Source organism: Clarias gariepinus, chromosome 25 (genome assembly GCF_024256425.1).
Source record: "Clarias gariepinus isolate MV-2021 ecotype Netherlands chromosome 25, CGAR_prim_01v2, whole genome shotgun sequence".
In the NCBI taxonomy this organism is placed as follows: Eukaryota; Metazoa; Chordata; class Actinopteri; order Siluriformes; family Clariidae; genus Clarias; species Clarias gariepinus.
The window spans coordinates 2,390,426-2,408,230 of record NC_071124.1 but is presented as its reverse complement, the minus strand read 5'-3'; the positions used below and the strand labels follow the sequence as shown (position 1 = coordinate 2,408,230).

Here is a 17,805-nt window from a genome sequence, read left to right as displayed (position 1 = left end):
TTAGCCAATATTAGTTTTCTGACTAATGTTAGCTACAGAATAAAAACAGGAATTCTGAGATTTTTTTCATATATATATATATATATATAGCTCAAGTTGCATGAGTTAAACATTTACTTTTGGTAGTTTCCCAAAATGAGCTAACTTGACAGAATATTTGAGAGAATTTTTACTTTATATTTAGTTTTAATTATTTTTAAAACTAAATATAAAGTATAAAAAACCTTAGTTTGTATTTATTTTTTGGGGCTGTGGAACGAATAATTTGGGTTTCCATTATTTCTTATGGGAAAATTTACTTTGGTTTATGAGTGTTTTGAAATACGAGCCCACTTTCAGAATGAATTATGCTCGTAATCCAAGGTTCCACTGTATTTATAATTTTCAACTGTTGTATTACCCAGCTAGCTAAAAACGAGCCAATGTTAGGTAACCTGAGATAAACATTTACATTTTCTAGTTTGCTAAAGTGAGATAACTTGACAGAATATTTGAGAGAATGTTTTTATAAATTTTTCTCCATATTTTTTTTGTGTCCACATAATACTATGTAACTAAGATGAGCTAAGTGTTTGTGTTATCCAGCCAGCTAACAGGAATAACAGTAACACATATTGTTAATTATCACTGTTAACATATACAGTTGGTTAAATGATCTACTGTGACAAAATATTTCAGACTGCTCAGATACACAAATGTACAGTATGGACTTAAAGACACGCCCCTTTATGCTGCTCAAAGACACGCTCGCAAAAAAAGCTGGCGGTTCTTACGAGGGATAGTGTCTATCTGTACTTGAAAAAAAATCTTTCTAGGACTGCAAAAGTATCCGAGTGGGCGGGGCTTAGAAAAGGCTAAATTATTTATCATATTAGAGGAATATTATCGCCATTTTATTCAGGTACATTCATCCCGTTGTGAAGGCAGCCGCAAGGAAGTCGTAACTATTATTGACTGAAGCAAATTACACGTTGGGGGAGCAGTGCATTATGGGATTGGCTCCATTGCCATGGGTAATATGATGTCATGATGTTGGTGGATTGATGGATTTTTTTGTTCTTTTTTTTTTTTATTTTACCAGGATGGATTTAAACAATCAAGTGTTTAGTTTTTTTTTTTTGTTTTTTTTGTGCTTTTTGTTTTTTGCTGACTTTTAGCATTTTGCCTCGATTCAGCACCATCAGTTATCCCCTGTGCAGACAGACGTGAAGACGTGTGATGCAGAGACAATTTACAGCCAAAAATGTGAAAATCATCTCTGCGAACCTCACCAGCCATGCTGAAATATTCATGAAATTTACATTCGAGCATCTGCCGCCAGTCTCTGCTTCTCGTCTCAGCTCTGTTTGTTTGCACTTGGCTGATTTTATATTTTATTTTTTTTTTATATATTTTTTTAAAGAAAGCTCTGGAGATTTTAAAATAGGCCTTGCAGGAAAAGACAGACCGAGTGCTCACATGAGCTTGAGTGGAACTGATAAATGGGGATTGCTGTCTAAAAACCCCTCATCATCATCATCATCATCATCTGTTTAAAAAAACCCGGAGTGCATTTTTAGTACACAACCACCTGTGAGGTTTTGATGATAATCATCCAGACAGATATCTGAGCAATTTTTTATAAAGCCATCAGCTTGAAAATAGGAGTTTGGTTAAATGACGCATTAAAAGCCCTATTCAGACAGGATTAGTTTACCTGTAGTGGTGCAGTAATCTCATAATTATGCTTTAATAAATGTTAGAATGTCTTTAATATGGGAAAATGTCTGGAATATTTCTTACTATGAGGTTATTATAAATGTAAATTCGGATTATTCTGCCTGTTTTAGACGTTTTAAGGAACTCCTTTCAGGTTTTAAATTTTCTTATTATTTTTAAGTGCTTAAAGAAAAGAGAAGAGTTAATTATCTGTGATTAAAATAAGACAAGCTTGAAGCTAGTCATCATCTCTAGGAATAGGTTTAATTATCCTCTAATAGTTTAAAAATATCCAGTAATGTGTTTTCTTTAAAAAGCATCACGAGTAGTACAAACTCTGTCTGCGTCAGTGGCTGCTATCAAACATGAGCTAAATACTAACACTGTCCAGTTTACTAAAATGCACTCATTTTGGTAAACTTTTACTAAACTGCTAATGTAACCAGCAATCTTAGAAGTTTTTTTTTTTTATTACTAGCAAATCTGGCAGGATTTTCAAAGGAGAAGAGATAACCATGAGTTATACTGTATATTATCAGACACGCAGAAACCTGTATATACAGTATGAAAGATTACTTATGGACTGTGTGTGTGTGTTTGTGTGTGTGTGTGTGTGTGTGTGGTTTAGACAATCCCAAATTAGTGAGCTCCATCCCAGTCACAATCCAAGTCCTGGACGTCAACGATAACGCGCCGTACGTCCAGACTGACAGTGACATCATCGTGTGTGAGAGTACCAAAGCAGGCCAGGTTAGTTCCTCTCTCTTCCTTTTCTTCCTTTTCTTTTCACTAGACTCACCAACACTTTATTTCTCCTTGTCACACTTTCATCTCCTTTATTCTCTAAACGGCTGGAAACCTGGTCTCACCTCCCTCCTGCCCCATCACACACTCGTTTTTCTCTCCGCTCCCGGTTTCTGCTACTTGCTTTTTTTTCCCCTCCGTCTGAACCTTTTACACTCTATCACTCTTCTGTCTTTAATTCTGCTTCTCTTTGCAAACCTATAAACACATACTTACAAATACACACACATACACACTCATTCACTCACAAACACAAACACACACACACTCACAAACACACACACACACACACATACACAGTGTCCCTTTATATGTCTGACAGCATCAGGCTTGGATTTATCTGCAGCTCTGCAGACTTCCGAAGCCTATTGAACCCATAAATAATTCAGCGTATCCGGTGTTCAGGAGCAGATAGCGGCCCACACCGAGGCCCGAGAAATGCTAATCATCACGCTTTGAGATTCAGGACCGTGTGCGGCTGAGCAGAGCCGCTCAGATCCGCATCGTGGCTGTGTGGTTGAGTTCCTGACCATCGGAACGATCTTTTTTTTCCCAGTGAATGATGATGACTAAACTGGGAGGACGAGCAGAACGGATCCGGCGTGTAGGATGGTTTATTCTTGACCTGCTTTCCGTACAGAAAAACGAACTCGCATGTATGAAGATAACGTGTTTTATTTCTTTTAAAACCAACTGGTCATAGATGAGTAAAATAACGTTGTAGTTTTTTAATTTCCAAGAACGTCCACGAAACATGTTACTGCCTGTTGTCATAAAATATAAAGTGACAGCTTTACCTCTGGCACTGGAGACTCCTTTCATAAATGTTACACCAACACAAAAAACTTCAACTTACGACCAATTACGCACACTTTTCTTCTGTTTATAAAGTGACACGTCGGCCGTTCATGTCCCTGTAATTGAGCCGTTATTATAGAAATCAGGCATTATGAGCACATTAATCTGTCCGAACTGCTCTGCTCTTCTGGATAATAAATCAACACCTTCCGACCAATCAGAATCCAGAATTCAACCGCACTATAATCTTAACATGCATTATTGATATTAGTAACATTAACAAACCATGAGTTTGATTAATAATACAGAAGGATGGATTCTTTAAAAAAAAAAACTAGTTAATTAGTTAACCTTGATGTAAGGAATTGCAAAAGGTTCATATCTCATTCATTATTAATTTTTTTTTTTTTTTTGAGAAATGTATTAAATTAACAGAGGACTCCTAACCTGAGCGCACTGTAAATCAAAAATACGTCTTTTTCGTAAAGCCTAAGACGAAGATGTACAATATTCTTTTAATCAAACGGATTTTTTTTTACATAATTCGATGTACAGTATAACACATGCCACGTGTATAGACACCATGACTACGGTACACCTCCATATCTTAAACATGGCTGTGCCTCTTGTTCAGGACGTTTCTGTCCTTTTCGCTATAATTCAAGCATGACTAACGTCTCTTGAAGCGGTTGCAGCAGCGCGTAACGAGTGAGAGGAGTCTCCATCACAACCTGGAGCCCGTATCTGAAGCGGGAAGCGAAAGCCAACACGTGATGGAGTCGGAGCGGACGTGTCTTGTCGCTCCATCGCGTGGCAGATGATGCGCCTCCCCACACCCACAAGCGAACTCCAATTATTGGTCCGTCTCAGTCCTGACCTGCGTGATGAAGCCAATTAGGGTAACAAGATGACAAAACCTCATGGCATGCATCTCCTTCTGCGATCCACATGTCATGCTGGGCCAAACGGCTTTTAATCCGAGTGCACAGGGAACCTGAGCAAGCGTGAAGAGATTACAGGATCAGACAGAGAAGAAGGAAAGGGGGCATGGCTTGAGTTGGTACAATTACATAGAAGTGTGTTTGTGGTTCATTTCAGTCTTTTGGTGGTGCTCTGTGTCTGTGCAGGTCATCCAGACCATCAGGGCTACGGACAGGGACAACTTTGCCAATGGACACTTTTCCTTCGCTCTGCCAGCAGACGTCCCTGCCAATCCGAACTTCACCCTGAAGGATAATGAAGGTACGAAAGTCAGAAATAGCTCCCACCCACTCTTATGGTTTCCCATGAGTGTTCATGTTCATGTTTTGTTTTCAGCATGTTCACTTTTGTCCCAAACTTCAGTTCCTAGTCACATGATGCCAGTAGTATTCACCTGCACCTTGTTTAGTTTGATCAATAGGTCTATTTATAGTCCACGTTTTAGTTTTGGTTTGGTTTTGGTCTTGTTTCTGTTATGTTATGTTCTGTTTGGTTGTCAGTGCTCTTGTTGGTTCCTGGTGTGCTTGGCATTTTAACTCTTTTTATCCATTAGCATTTAGCTTGTAGCCTAGCCATGTTGCTGTTCACACCTGTTCTTGACAATGTTAAAATTCCACTTTGATAAAGAACAGTCTGCACTTGCTTCCTGCCTCAGCTCCCTTCATAAGACCCATCAGCCAGTTCTCCTGTATTACTGCATACAACTGGAGAAGGTGAAGTGTCTCTGAGATACCTGAATCCATTTAGATCCAATGTGTTCTAACTTACCGCTCAGTGGAAAGTGCTATCTACCCTCTTCTGTATACATGAATCTCACAGACACTATGATTATCTAGCGTCACTTTGACAGTGTAATAGGCGTATCCCGTCCCTCCCTTGTTATCTCCTGACCCTGGATGACTGTGGAACTATCATGATTCTAACTCACTCTCCCTGACAATATAAAGAACACTTTATCGGTTACTCTACTCGAGAGCCCTAGGTAGCTTGAGTAAAAATCTGTGGTTTGGTTACAGTTCCCACGCTCCGACTGATAATACTTTGGTGCACTCTGTATACTGCTGAGTATTGGCACTATTGGCAACAAAGCATCAATTGATCTAGACTTTAAGGGGTAGACGCAGAAAGATGGTTCTGGCCAAGTCTGCAAAGATGCCAAAGCATCCTTTATGGTGCGAGATAAGGACAGGGAATAGCTAGATGCTAATGATAAAAATGTGTCACATTTAGACCTTAGATGGTCCACGTAATGGAATGTTTTTTTTTTTACAAAATGAGAAGACATCAGAGAATGGGGAGGAAACCTACATGATAAGAGGAAGAACATGTACAGTACAACCCGGGTGGAATTAAGCAGCAAGATGCTTAACTCCACTGTGCAACTTTAGCACCCTCATAGCATATTTTTACTTAATCTATATAAATAAAAGAGGTTTTGTCTTTACATTGGTCAGAACTCGTTCCTTCAATGATATCTTTGTTTCATACATTGGAGGACCCGAAAGCCGTCTCAGAAAATTGTTTGTCTGTGTGTATGTAGGTCTGTCCAGTCAGAGTTTGTCACAGCATCACGCAAAACTGGCTGAACAGAATCTAATGAACCTTGGCCAGTCCTTAGGTATTTGCCTAAAGTCAAACCTGCGCCATAAATGAAATCAAAATGTTGAATAGAAGTGTCGGATTATAAGCAGCATGTTTTGATGGTGTCCTTTACAATTGTTAAACTGTGGGCGCGTCTTAAATCGACCGCTGGACAGAATTTAATGAGACTTTTTGGCATTGGGTTAATATTTTCACCACTGAAATAACAGCGCTGAAGTGGTCTAAGTGAATTTTAACGCGCTGGATTCGTATTTAGGACAAAACTTCCTTATCGGATTTACTTTTTCCATTTCTCATCTGTGATTCACTCTCCGATTACCGAACAGGGAGTGTATTTGTCTGAGCACCAAAGAAGGACAACTTAGTGTAAACAAGGCGTAAGATACTCAACCTTACAGAATGGGATTTCTTTGTATTAATAAGTTAGACAGAGAGTTCTGCTGTACAGAGAGACACACAGACATGTACGACAGGTACTTACGCTAGTATTTAATAATTAAAACTAAAACACTATGTCTTTGCTCATTTTATTTAATCAAAACACCTATACATATATTAGCAAAGAACCAAGGATGTTGGATTCGCTCACCTCATCAAACAGATCCAGAAGCGCCTCTTGGCTTTTACCTCACTAATGAAATTCATCTCATGAGCGCCGAATCCCACATGTTTGCTCTGAGTAAAGCATGAGCGCCTCAAGACAAACATATTTAACACTGTGTGTTGTCACACAGATCTTTGCTCGTTTCCCTCATCAAACCACACTCTTCTCATATCAAGAGGCCAGCGGTGTTGTTGCCGTGGAAACCGGTTATGTGACGGTGTTGCCTCATGACTGTTTTTCTTTTCTTTTCCTTTTTTTTTTGAGATGGTCAGACTGAAATGATTCATGTGGAGAAAGAAGACTGCTCCTTTAGAGTCATGAGAGAAAAGAGAACGAGGGAATAGCAACGGAGGAGGCCTGAAGAGGGCTGTGAGGGTTTAACGAAGCAATCGGGGAGATAAGAAACAGACGCTGTGAGACTCTGAGAACTCGGAACGCTGCTGTCTCAGATTTTAGAGCTTTACTCCGAGTTGTTTCGACAATTTTTTTTTTTTCCAACTGCAACTAAATAATGTCTACATGGACAAAATATATCACAGGTGGTCCAGTATATCTGTCAGTGTAGTCTCAGGCAGGCTCTGTAAAGAAGGTGTGGCCTATCCACCTGGATGCTCTTGTAAAGGAGGCGTGGTCTCTGTGATTGTCACAGTAACAGTAACACATGGTTAAAGGGGTGTGGCCTATTTATATGTAAGGACTAGTAAAATAGGTGTGATTTGTACATGTCTAAGTTCTAGGTAAGGAGGTGTGTCTCATAATAATTTTTGTTTAAGGAGGTGTGGCTTATACAACGTAGTTCAGAGGTTGTGGCCTATTTACATTTAAATCCCAGCCAAGTACAGTATGTCTTACGCTTCAGTAAGTTCTGCATGAGAAGGTCATGTGACCTATACATCTGGAAATCTGAGTCAAGGAGAAAGTGGCCTATAAATGTCTAGTTTCTAGTTAAAAGGAGACTATTACATATTCTGCCATTACACACAAACTCGATTTCATTGTCACTTGTCATGGTGCTCTTTACACAACTAATCCATGGTTATGTGGGTGTGGCTTATGCCTGAGTAAATTGTAGTTTAGGAGGTGTGGCTTATGTACATCTTTAGCTGTGGTTAAGGAGGTGTGGCTTATGTAGCTATAAAACGTGGTTATGTGGGTGTGGCTTATGTACCAGTAAATAGTGGTAAAGGAGGTGTGGCTTATACATATTTAGCTGTGGTTAAGGAGGCGTGGCTTATGTACCAGTAAATAGTAGTAAAGGAGGTGTGGCTTATACATATTTAGCTGTGGTTAAGGAGGCGTGGCTTATGTACCAGTAAATAGTGGTAAAGGAGGTGTGGCTTATACATCTTTAGCTGTGGTTGAGGAGGCGTGGCTTATGTACCAGTAAATTGTAGTTAAGGAGGCGTTGCTTATGTACCAGTAAATATTAGTAAAGGAGGTGTGGCTTATACATCTTTAGCTGTGGTTAAGGAGGCGTGGCTTATGTACTAGTAAATTGTAGTTAAGGAGGCGTGGCTTATGTACCAGTAAATATTAGTAAAGGAGGTGTGGCTTATACATCTTTAGCTGTGGTTAAGGAGGCGTGGCTTATGTACCAGTAAATTGTAGTTAAGGAGGCGTGGCTTATGTACCAGTAAATATTAGTAAAGGAGGTGTGGCTTATACATCTTTAGCTGTGGTTAAGGAGGCGTGGCTTATGTACCAGTAAATATTAGTAAAGGAGGTGTGGCTTATACATCTTTAGCTGTGGTTAAGGAGGTGTGGCTTATGAAGCTATAAAACGTAGTTATGTAGGTGTGGCTTATGTACCAGTAAATAGTAGTAAAGGAGGTGTGGCTTATGTAGCTATAAATTGTGGTTATGTAGGTGTGGCTTATGTACCAGTAAATAGTGGTAAAGGAGGTGTGGCTTATACATCTTTAGCTGTGGTTAAGGAGGCGTGGCTTATGTACCAGTAAATAGTAGTAAAGGAGGTGTGGCTTATACATCTTTAGCTGTGGTTAAGGAGGCGTGGCTTATGTACTAGTAAATTGTAGTTAAGGAGGCGTGGCTTATGTACCAGTAAATATTAGTAAAGGAGGTGTGGCTTATACATCTTTAGCTGTGATTGAGGAGGCGTGGCTTATGTACTAGTAAATTGTAGTTAAGGAGGTGTGGCTTATGTAGCTATAAAACGTGGTTATGTAGGTGTGGCTTATGTACATCTTTAGCTGCGGTTAAGGAGGCGTGGCTTATGTACCAGTAAATAGTAGTAAAGGAGGCGTGGCTTATCCATCTTTAGCTGTGGTTAAGGAGGCGTGGCTTATACATCTTTAGCTGTGGTTACGGAGGCGTGGCTTATAAATTTTTAGCTGTGGTTAAGGAGGCGTGGCTTATGACCTGAGTGGCTTATGCATCAGTACACCATGTACGAGTTCAGCCTGCTCTAACTGAACATTTGGCTCATTTTTAAAAAAGTTTTTTTTTTTTACTCACCAAAACACACCATTATTACGTTAGCTTGCGGTGTGGGAGATGTTTTGTTGCTCAACCAAAGGGCTTCATTAGTTTAACTTGAACGCGGTCACGTGACTAGACGCTCACCAAGGCCTAACATGAGCAGCAGTGAAAGGAATTAGATTGCAGTTCCCTCTGGAAGGATTAATCACTCTTCTGATTCAGAGAAAACGGTGGCTGTTTAAATTGCCTAAACAGTAAATTAAAATTAAAGCTTTGTTCACTGATACGAAAAAAAAACACACAAATCCCAACCACCCCACACCCCCATGTACTGAAACTGAATGTCACACACCAAACCTACAGCTCTGTGCATGTCGGTTACAGCGAGGGAAGCGTGTCCTCTGTGTCTGTCAGTCTTCGAGAAGGAGGCGTGTCCTCTGTGTCTGTCAGTCTTCGAGAAGGAGGCGTGTCTCAGGCTTGGTGAAGGACGTGCTCTGCTCTGCACTGCCTCTGTCTGTTGTCTTCCCAGCCATAACATTCCTCCTCAGGGTGTTGCCCCATGTGAAATTTTCAAATTTCCTGGCGTTTATGTGAATCATGTTTGGCACCACGTCTGTGAAAAGAAAGTCATGCACAATGGAGAAGAGGTGGTGGTGGAGGAGGAGGAGGAGTGGAAGGCGGAGAAGGTAGACATCGCCAGCTGTGTTTGTTTGCACACAGTAGTTGGCATGCAGAAGGATACAGACAGCTCCCTGAAGTGGTGAAGTGGCCTCCCTCACTACAGCTCATCCTCTATTGCTCGCTGTGCATCTGCTCCTTAGAGACCAGAATCAGCATCGCAGAGGAGATGATCGTGATCACACATACACTTCGGGGCTTAGGACCGAGAGCGAGAAGTAATTAGAACAAGAGAGAGAAAGTGGAGAAATAGGAATGAGAGAAAATGAGAGGAGAGAATGGGTAACAGGTGGAGACAAATAGAGGGGAAAAAACACTGATAAAGAACAAAATTCGTTTTATTCCTCTAACACACACTTAGTGATGTTTCGTTGTTCACATGCACTTCACCAACACTTCTGCCTAAGGTAAGGTGGGTGGGGCTTATCTAGGGTTAAGGATACATACAATTTCACCTGGAATATGAAAGAAAAACTCATATCATTCAGTACACGCCAGGGGTAGCTCACTGGTTAAGGCATTGGACTACGGTTCAGAAGATCCCAGGTTCAAACCCCACAACCACCAAGTTGCCGCTGTTGGGCCCTTGAGCGCGGCCCTTAACCCTCAACTGCTCAAATGTGTAATGAGTTAAAAATGTAAGTCGCTCTGGATAAGAGCGTCTGCTAAATGTAAATGTACATTCAGGTGGTCAGCTGACTTTGTTTTATTGCCCCATAACGTTACTGAGTCTAGACCTGAGTAACTGATCAACCCCAGATCATAACACTGTCTCCAGAGGCTTGTACAGTGGACACTATGCATGATGGGAGCATCGCTTCATGTCCTTCCCTTCTCACCCTGACACGCCCATCACTCTGGAATAGGCTCAGTCTGGACTCATCAGGTCACATGACCTTTTTTACATCTTTCCAAACTCCAGTCTTTATTCTCTTTAGTAAACCGAAGCCTTTTTTTTTTTTTTGATTAATCGCATTAACAAGTGGTTTTCTTATGGACACACAGCTGTTTAGTCCCAATCCTTGAGTTCTCAGCACATTGTGTGTGTGTGTGTGTGTGTGTGTGTGTGTGCGTGTGTGTATGGAAATGATCCTACAGTACTTTTAACATAGCTCTGGTTTTTACTGTTAATTTTTTACCCTCCAACTTGACCAAGTGATCTCCATTCATCATTTTTTTTCCCGACCACATTTATTTTTTAGTTCTACTTTTCGTTGCTTGATAAACCCAGTAATTTGACCCTTCTGAAATGGCAACTTTTTTTTTTGTCCAGCCAGTGTATAACACAGCAAGTGACAAACTCCAAACACATACCTGCTGTGTTACTCTATAATTCTGTCTTGCTACATGGAGGTTAAATCCTGATGCTGCGCACTTGGTGTTTAGTTGATTGAATGACCTTGCTTGCACAATCTCAGAGAACTGTGAATCAGATAGAAATTCTAGCTTTAAAAAAAAGGGGGGGAAAAAAACTATTTTGTAAAAAAAAAAAAAAGATGGCACAGGACGAAGCTAAAACAAGAAACTCCAACAAGAGAGAAGAGAGAGTAAAGGAAGAATGCAACAAAAAAAAGAAAGAAAGAAAGAATGCAGCTTAATTAGATTTGTAAATGCATGGCATAAGTACTTTATACCTGATTTCTCAGCTGGAGGCGACGGTGGCAATGTTAACGTCTCCGAGGAAAAAAAGATCTTTTCATTATACAAGGTCCCAACAAACTGCTCAGCACCTTTTAATCAAAGTATGTGTGGTGGACAATAAACCTCCAGCAGTTCACTCAGGTTCTGCGACACAAAACCATTCAGAGCTTTGTAGGGCGAGAGTAATATTTCTGTAGTGTGAATAACATGGGGTGAAGTGTGAAAGAATACTGATGCAGTCAGAATAACTGGAGCTTATTTATGCACCTGGTACAACCTCCAGACTGTAAGGTGGTGCAGTAGTCTAACCAAGGGGTAACAAAAGCATGGACTCGATTCTGTGCATCATGTAGTGATATATCTATTATCTTAGCAATATTACCGAAATGAAAGAATATTATCCAATGATATTATGTACATGAGATTCAGATGAAAGACTGGAAGCAATCGTCACATCAAGGTCTTTTACTGCTGCACATAATGAAACGGAAATACCATTCAGAGTTAATGTTAGAGGAATGCTTATTGGAATATTATCCAACACACACACAAGGACAGACTGGACTTATTAAATATTAAATATAATTAAGCTTTAAAACAAACTTTAAAGATAAGAAAGGCAGAGGGAAAATGTGTATCTATATAAATCTTTATAGATTTCTATCCAAAATCTGCATGTTATAGTTGGTGTGGCTGGAATCTTTCTTTAATTGTTGTTTTTGTTGTTATTATTATTATTGTTATTTTAGTTAAATGTGATTCATCCTGTTCCAACTATCTGCTCTTCTCTAACAGACAGCAGTGCGAGTATCGTGGCCCGGCGTTGGGGCTTCAGTCGGGCCGATCAGGAGCTCTACCAGCTGGCTGTGGTGGTGTGGGATGGAGGAGAACCAGCTCTCAGCAGCACCACCACCCTGACGCTGCGTGTGTGTCCGTGTCAACGCGGCCTCCGATCACCGACATGCCGACCCCAGGCCTTCTTCTCCTCCGCCGGTCTGAGCACCGGAGCTCTCATCGCCATTCTGCTCTGCGTCCTCATCCTGCTGGGTAACACAGAGTATTATTAAACAGTCATGCTCTAGCTTATAATAGGAACAAAACAAACAAATGTTTCAATTACAAAAAGGATTAGTATGTAGTTATTTAAGAGTTGCAATTGAATCTTCAGTTTTGCTTTTAAGCTGGTTAATAAATCCTAAATACAGTAAGTTACAGTCACCGTAATGCACTCCAGCTGCCCAAAAATATTACTAATTTCCAACACTATAATCATATTTTTGCATATAAAAACAATTAAAACATTTAAATGATGTAAAATATGGAATAAATAGACGTTAAACCTCACTTAACCTTTATTTATGAGGATTGCTCTTGGCACCGGCTGCTTTAAAAATCAAACTGAAAGGAGTTTCTTCTCCATTTTCTTCTTAATAATCTGTTATCTATTATTATTATTATCCACCTCCTTAAATACAGATCTGTAACAATTTTATTATTAGAAAACCTATTTATTCTTGAATAACTTTTATATTAAAACCCAAGAGGCACAGATACATGCCGGCAACTCAGCATAGGTCAATGACGATTAAAAAATATATATTTATAAGTGCTTATATAAAAGCCTTTCTGGTGTGTGTTAACGGAGAGGCTTCAGACTTTAAACTGTGTATTTGGGTTTTTGGATATGTCAGGTAGAACAAAAGTTATCGTTACTTTTATAACATATAAATTTGACCAATAACAGAATATAGGAATAAAGTTGTTCTGTTTAAGGTACAGGAACTGATAATGAACTTCCTCTCTTTGTGATTTCACTGATCAACACCAGAAGCTCCAAACCTCCACTTAAGGGTCCAGCAGGCGATGTCCAGACCTTCTGGCCTCTTATTAATATAAAACCAGTTTCCCAGACCATGAAGCCAAACATCTCACTCCATACATGACTAGGAGAGAGTAAAAGATTGAAAGTCTTTAACTAAGACTGATCTACCTTCTGGTGTAGATATTTAAAGTGCCTTGATGGATGGATGGATGGATGGATGGATGGATGGATGGATGGATGGATGGATGGAGATGTCAGAGAAGTAGATCCCTCTCCTGACACAGGCCAGCGTTATTGTAAAGTCTAATTGCAGTTGGCAGGAAAGACGTCCTGGAACGTTATTTGTCACAGGTTTCGGAGGAGATGTGCGGTGTTCTTCATGATGATTAACAGTTTGTGTAACATCCTTTTCTCCACCACCAACTCTGAACACTCCAGGGAAGTTCCCAGTATATTGCTAGCCTTCCTGATTAGCTTGTTAAGCTTGCTAATGTCGCTGATTCTGATGCTGCAACAACAGACTGATTGAAGATCAGATCAATATTTTGCTGCAGACATTAAAGGACCTGAGTTAATGACATGCCAGGAAAGATGATGCTCCAATGATATCTCGTTGTTATTTATACTTTGTTATTTATAACAATGACTTGTTGAGATGAATTGAATTGAATCGGGCTTCCTCAAGACGTATAGTTTCTTGTCCATGCGGGCTCCAAGATATCTGTAGCTCTCCACCTCCTCACCCAGAATGTTTGTTGTAGTTCTGATCCTCCCGAAGGTCCACAACCATCTACCCAATCCATCATGCATGCACAATTTCACTGTGTGCGTTTTCATGCTAATACAACATTAAGTACATGATTATGTGGTATAAGGTGTGGATAAGAAACTCGATGTCCAAATTTCCAAGACTTCATGCTTGCTTCATTCCTTATGGACCCAGATACTTCACGTATCATAATGAGTCAGTTGGAGCCCAAAGAGAGGTTACTAACACTTTATTATGGGCCCATGCGTTCAGTCTTTCACTGCGGAGGATACGTGTCTGCATCCGGATCTCAGGGTAGAGGTAAATATCAAATGAGTTATTCTGCAAATTATGGACATTCTTGGATATCTCTGAGAATGTAGCCGAAAAGTTCCTCCTCATCTGCTGCCTCTTAACAATGCTGTCAGTTTTAAAAACTGTTTGCTTAGGTGTAAACAACATTTCCTACATTTCATTAGACACAGTAAAATCAATCATCAGCTGCTCCAATGGAATATGTGTATCTAAAATAAAAGGGAATTTGTTTAACGGCACCACATATTGTCAATTTGCTATGCAGCCCGCTTCCTTTCCAGTGCACTTATTCCTGTTGGGGAACATTTTCTCCAAGCTTGTCATTAAAATTAAATGTTGCTGCAGACTTGGCTGTTGCATCTGAAAAAGTAATGTAGTGAGGTTTAAACAGGAGTACAGTCATGCACAACACAGCAGACATGAGTCTGTACTAATCTTTCAGTCATGTCAGCTAGGTCCGAAACCAGCGTGAATACTGGTTAAAGTGGGAACCCAAGTTAAAGTCAGTGCTTTACAATTTGTGCCAACAGTTGGTTATTTTTAAAAAGGATTTCATTATCTCTTATTTATTTTTGTGACTTCGTTCTTTATACCGTGTGGACAAATGTAATCTTCTATGAGCATGCTGTGATTCAGGGTGAATTTATTTTTAGATCAAGTGTATTAACGTAAGGCGGACGCTTCACGCTCATTTAATTTAATCATGTATTCTTCTTTTAATTCATCTTAAGGCTTAATGTGAGCACTCGTTCTAAACTTAACGATTTTATTATTATTTTTATGTAGCAAATAAATAAATAATGATGGTGTAGTGGTTAGAGTTGTGGCCAGGAACCTCCAGGGTCCGGATTCAATTCTCAGCCAAATCTGATTCCCGATTCCCGCTTGGTGGGTTTCCTCCGGGTACTCGGGTTTCCTACCACAGTCCAAAGACATGCAGATTAGGCAAAGGCAAGGCAAGTTTATTTGTATAACACATTTCATACACAATGGTAATTTAAAGTGCTTTACATAAAAGAAAAGAAAATAATCATAAAATGAAATAGAAAATAATAGCAATAAATTTTTTTTGAAGAAAATCTATTTGATCAAAAATAGAATAAAACTTTTAAAATAATAAAAATTTAATTTAAAATAACGATAGAAAACTATTTAAAACAATTTTAAATTATTTTAAAATAAAAACAGAACAGTTTAAAATATTAGGTAAACATAAAATAATGCATAAAATAAAGATTAGGCTAGTTGGTGTTCCTACATTGCTGATAGTGTGTGAGTCAGTGTATGTGTGTGCCCTGCGATGGACCTCATAATAAATTTTCACCTTAAATTTGTCTCTGCATATTTTGTATCAAAGCATTTTCGGCGTACAAGTGACCAAACTGAAGCCGCGCGCTCATCTGGAAGCCGTTCAAAACATGTTTTCATCGGTGAAAAGCAAAGTGAAGCGAGTTTACATAGTTTTTTGCAAGATTCAGTAAAGACATAGCACCGCGGGTACCAAGAATGTTATCAAGGATGGTAGCAAGAGGAAAAGGGAGCCGCTTTCAGTTTGTTTTTTAAAGCAGTCGGTGCCGAGAGGAATCATGAATTAAGGTTAAGTGAGGTTTAATGTCTGTTTATTTGTGCTTCACAGTATGACATTTCGCGTTTAGAACTCGCCTCCGGAACAGAATAAATTTTTATGCCGTACATCGCTGTAATCGCTGTATCATTTACTCTATGCTAATATCACATCAAAACCATATCCACTACCTATTTTGTCTTTTTTTGTTTCTTCCAGCTATCGTGGTGCTGTTTATTACCCTGCGGAGCAAAAAGAGTAAAAAAGAGACGCTGATCATTTCCGAGGAGGACGTCAGAGAGAACGTGGTGACGTACGATGACGAAGGCGGAGGTGAGGAGGACACAGAGGCCTTCGACATGGCGGCGCTGAGGAACCCCGAGGCCGCGGCAGAGGCTCGTAAAAAACAGAAGAGGAGGAAGGAGGAGGCGCAGTGCGAGCTATTCGCGGCCGTAGGGGTGGAGACGCTGAGTCCGTCGCTGTCCGTACCCGTCCAGGACATACAGGAAGCAATCCAGCTGAAGGTAGTGGAGGCGGATCAGGACACCAGCGGCCCGCCGTACGACTCGCTGCAGACGTACGCGTACGAAGGCCAGGGCTCTCCAACTGGCTCCATCAGCTCCCTGGACCTTCCTGATCCTCCTTTTGAACCCAACACACCTGACCAGGACTCCTCGTGGCCTGACGATCACTCGCTCGCAACACTTTTCCAGGAGAAGAAGAGCAGCCAGCACACGCTCTAGTGTCGCTCGGCGTGCGTTTAAAAACCCTGATATTGTGTCTTTTTTTTTTTCTTTTTTTTTCCTCATCGGTGTTCAGATGATCCTGCACAGAAAAGCTGTTTTGCTGTTTTTACTTTGTTTTTGTTTTTGGGTCCAGATTTTTTGTGGGATTATTTTGATTCTTGTTTTTCTTTTTTGGAGAAAAAGTGAGAAAATCCTAAACACAAGGACCAACAAAGGAAACTATTTTCCCTGGTGTATATTTTATATTGCTTAATAAAGTCCATGATTGCGGATAAATAAATAAAAATATATTTGTTTATTTGTTCTTTTTCAGCGAAGGAAAAAAATGGAGTGAATCATATCACAACAAAAAAAGAAAATTATAATTTATATTCTTGTTTAACCTGCTTTCTATCCCTCAGGCACGTAAAAAATCTAAAAAATATATATTTATATAAGAAAATATAGTTTCAGAGTAATTGTTTAATTTTATAGCTGATTACTTTGTTTGAATCATATTCATCTTGTGTCTTTCGTCCAATTAAATGCTTTGTGAAACATACAGTCCCCGCCTCCAGGGGCGTGGCTGGATCTACAGTAGCGGCTCATAAGCGGTAAACCTGTAGTGTGCTCCCTTTTCGAGCCATCGTTTACTTTAGACAAAAATGGTTAAAAGTGTTGTAGATTGAAGTGGGCGGAGTTTTAGTTCGAACCGCTCATTCTAATTTGGCTCGCATTATAAATGCTGAGGACTCGGGGCATCTTCAAGGGGCGTCTATTGGCCACCATCAAGAAGTTCAAGATGCTGTCAAAAAAACGCTTACAGAATGCGCATTTGCGGTGGAATTTAGAGTTTGAAATAGAGGGCGATCACATTCATTTTTCTTTATACTGTATCCCTCACATTTATTCACTTCACAATGCGTTTTTCATGCTCAGGTCAAAGGGCATGCAATTTGAGATAAATCACTGTTGTCATAACATAGGAAAATAACTTATTATAATTTCTGGGAACTGGAAGAATTCTAATTGGATTAGAGCAGCATTCTGTAGAAGGTAATTGGATTCAAATGCTTCACTGGGCACCTTTTATTACTTCCCCATGACTTATGAATCAAGTGTGAAAAGTCTGTGTTTGCAATCTCGTCCTGATCAATTCCTCAGTCTCGCAGCATGCACACCAACAACGCCGCTTTAATATCTGCTGTAGTAGCGCCGCCTCTGCTGGTGCTGATGATGAAGATGATGATGATGACGACGGCGGGTACGATCGTCTCTAGACATGGCTTCGCTGAGTGTTACACAGTATGCACAATAGATAACGTCAGGATTTCAGAAAGTAACCCAAGACAGACAGATAACACAAAACAAAGCAGAGTTTTTTCG

At 39.9% G+C, this 17,805-nt stretch overlaps 1 protein-coding gene across 2 annotated transcripts in view; it reads left to right on the top strand.

Annotated features, from left to right (window-relative positions):
- cdh18a (cadherin 18, type 2a) overlaps nucleotides 1-16,692 on the top strand; it is a 135,336-nt gene extending 118,644 nt beyond the window's left edge. For both annotated transcript variants that reach the window (XM_053487031.1, XM_053487029.1), the window contains exons 9-12: nucleotides 2,327-2,448; nucleotides 4,428-4,542; nucleotides 12,041-12,292; nucleotides 15,914-16,692. In XM_053487031.1, coding sequence (XP_053343006.1) covers nucleotides 2,327-2,448; nucleotides 4,428-4,542; nucleotides 12,041-12,292; nucleotides 15,914-16,437 — 1,013 coding nt within the window. In that variant the 3' untranslated portion in view covers nucleotides 16,438-16,692. The remainder of the gene's footprint in view (nucleotides 1-2,326; nucleotides 2,449-4,427; nucleotides 4,543-12,040; nucleotides 12,293-15,913) is intronic.
- The last annotated feature ends 1,113 nt before the right edge of the window (nucleotides 16,693-17,805 follow it).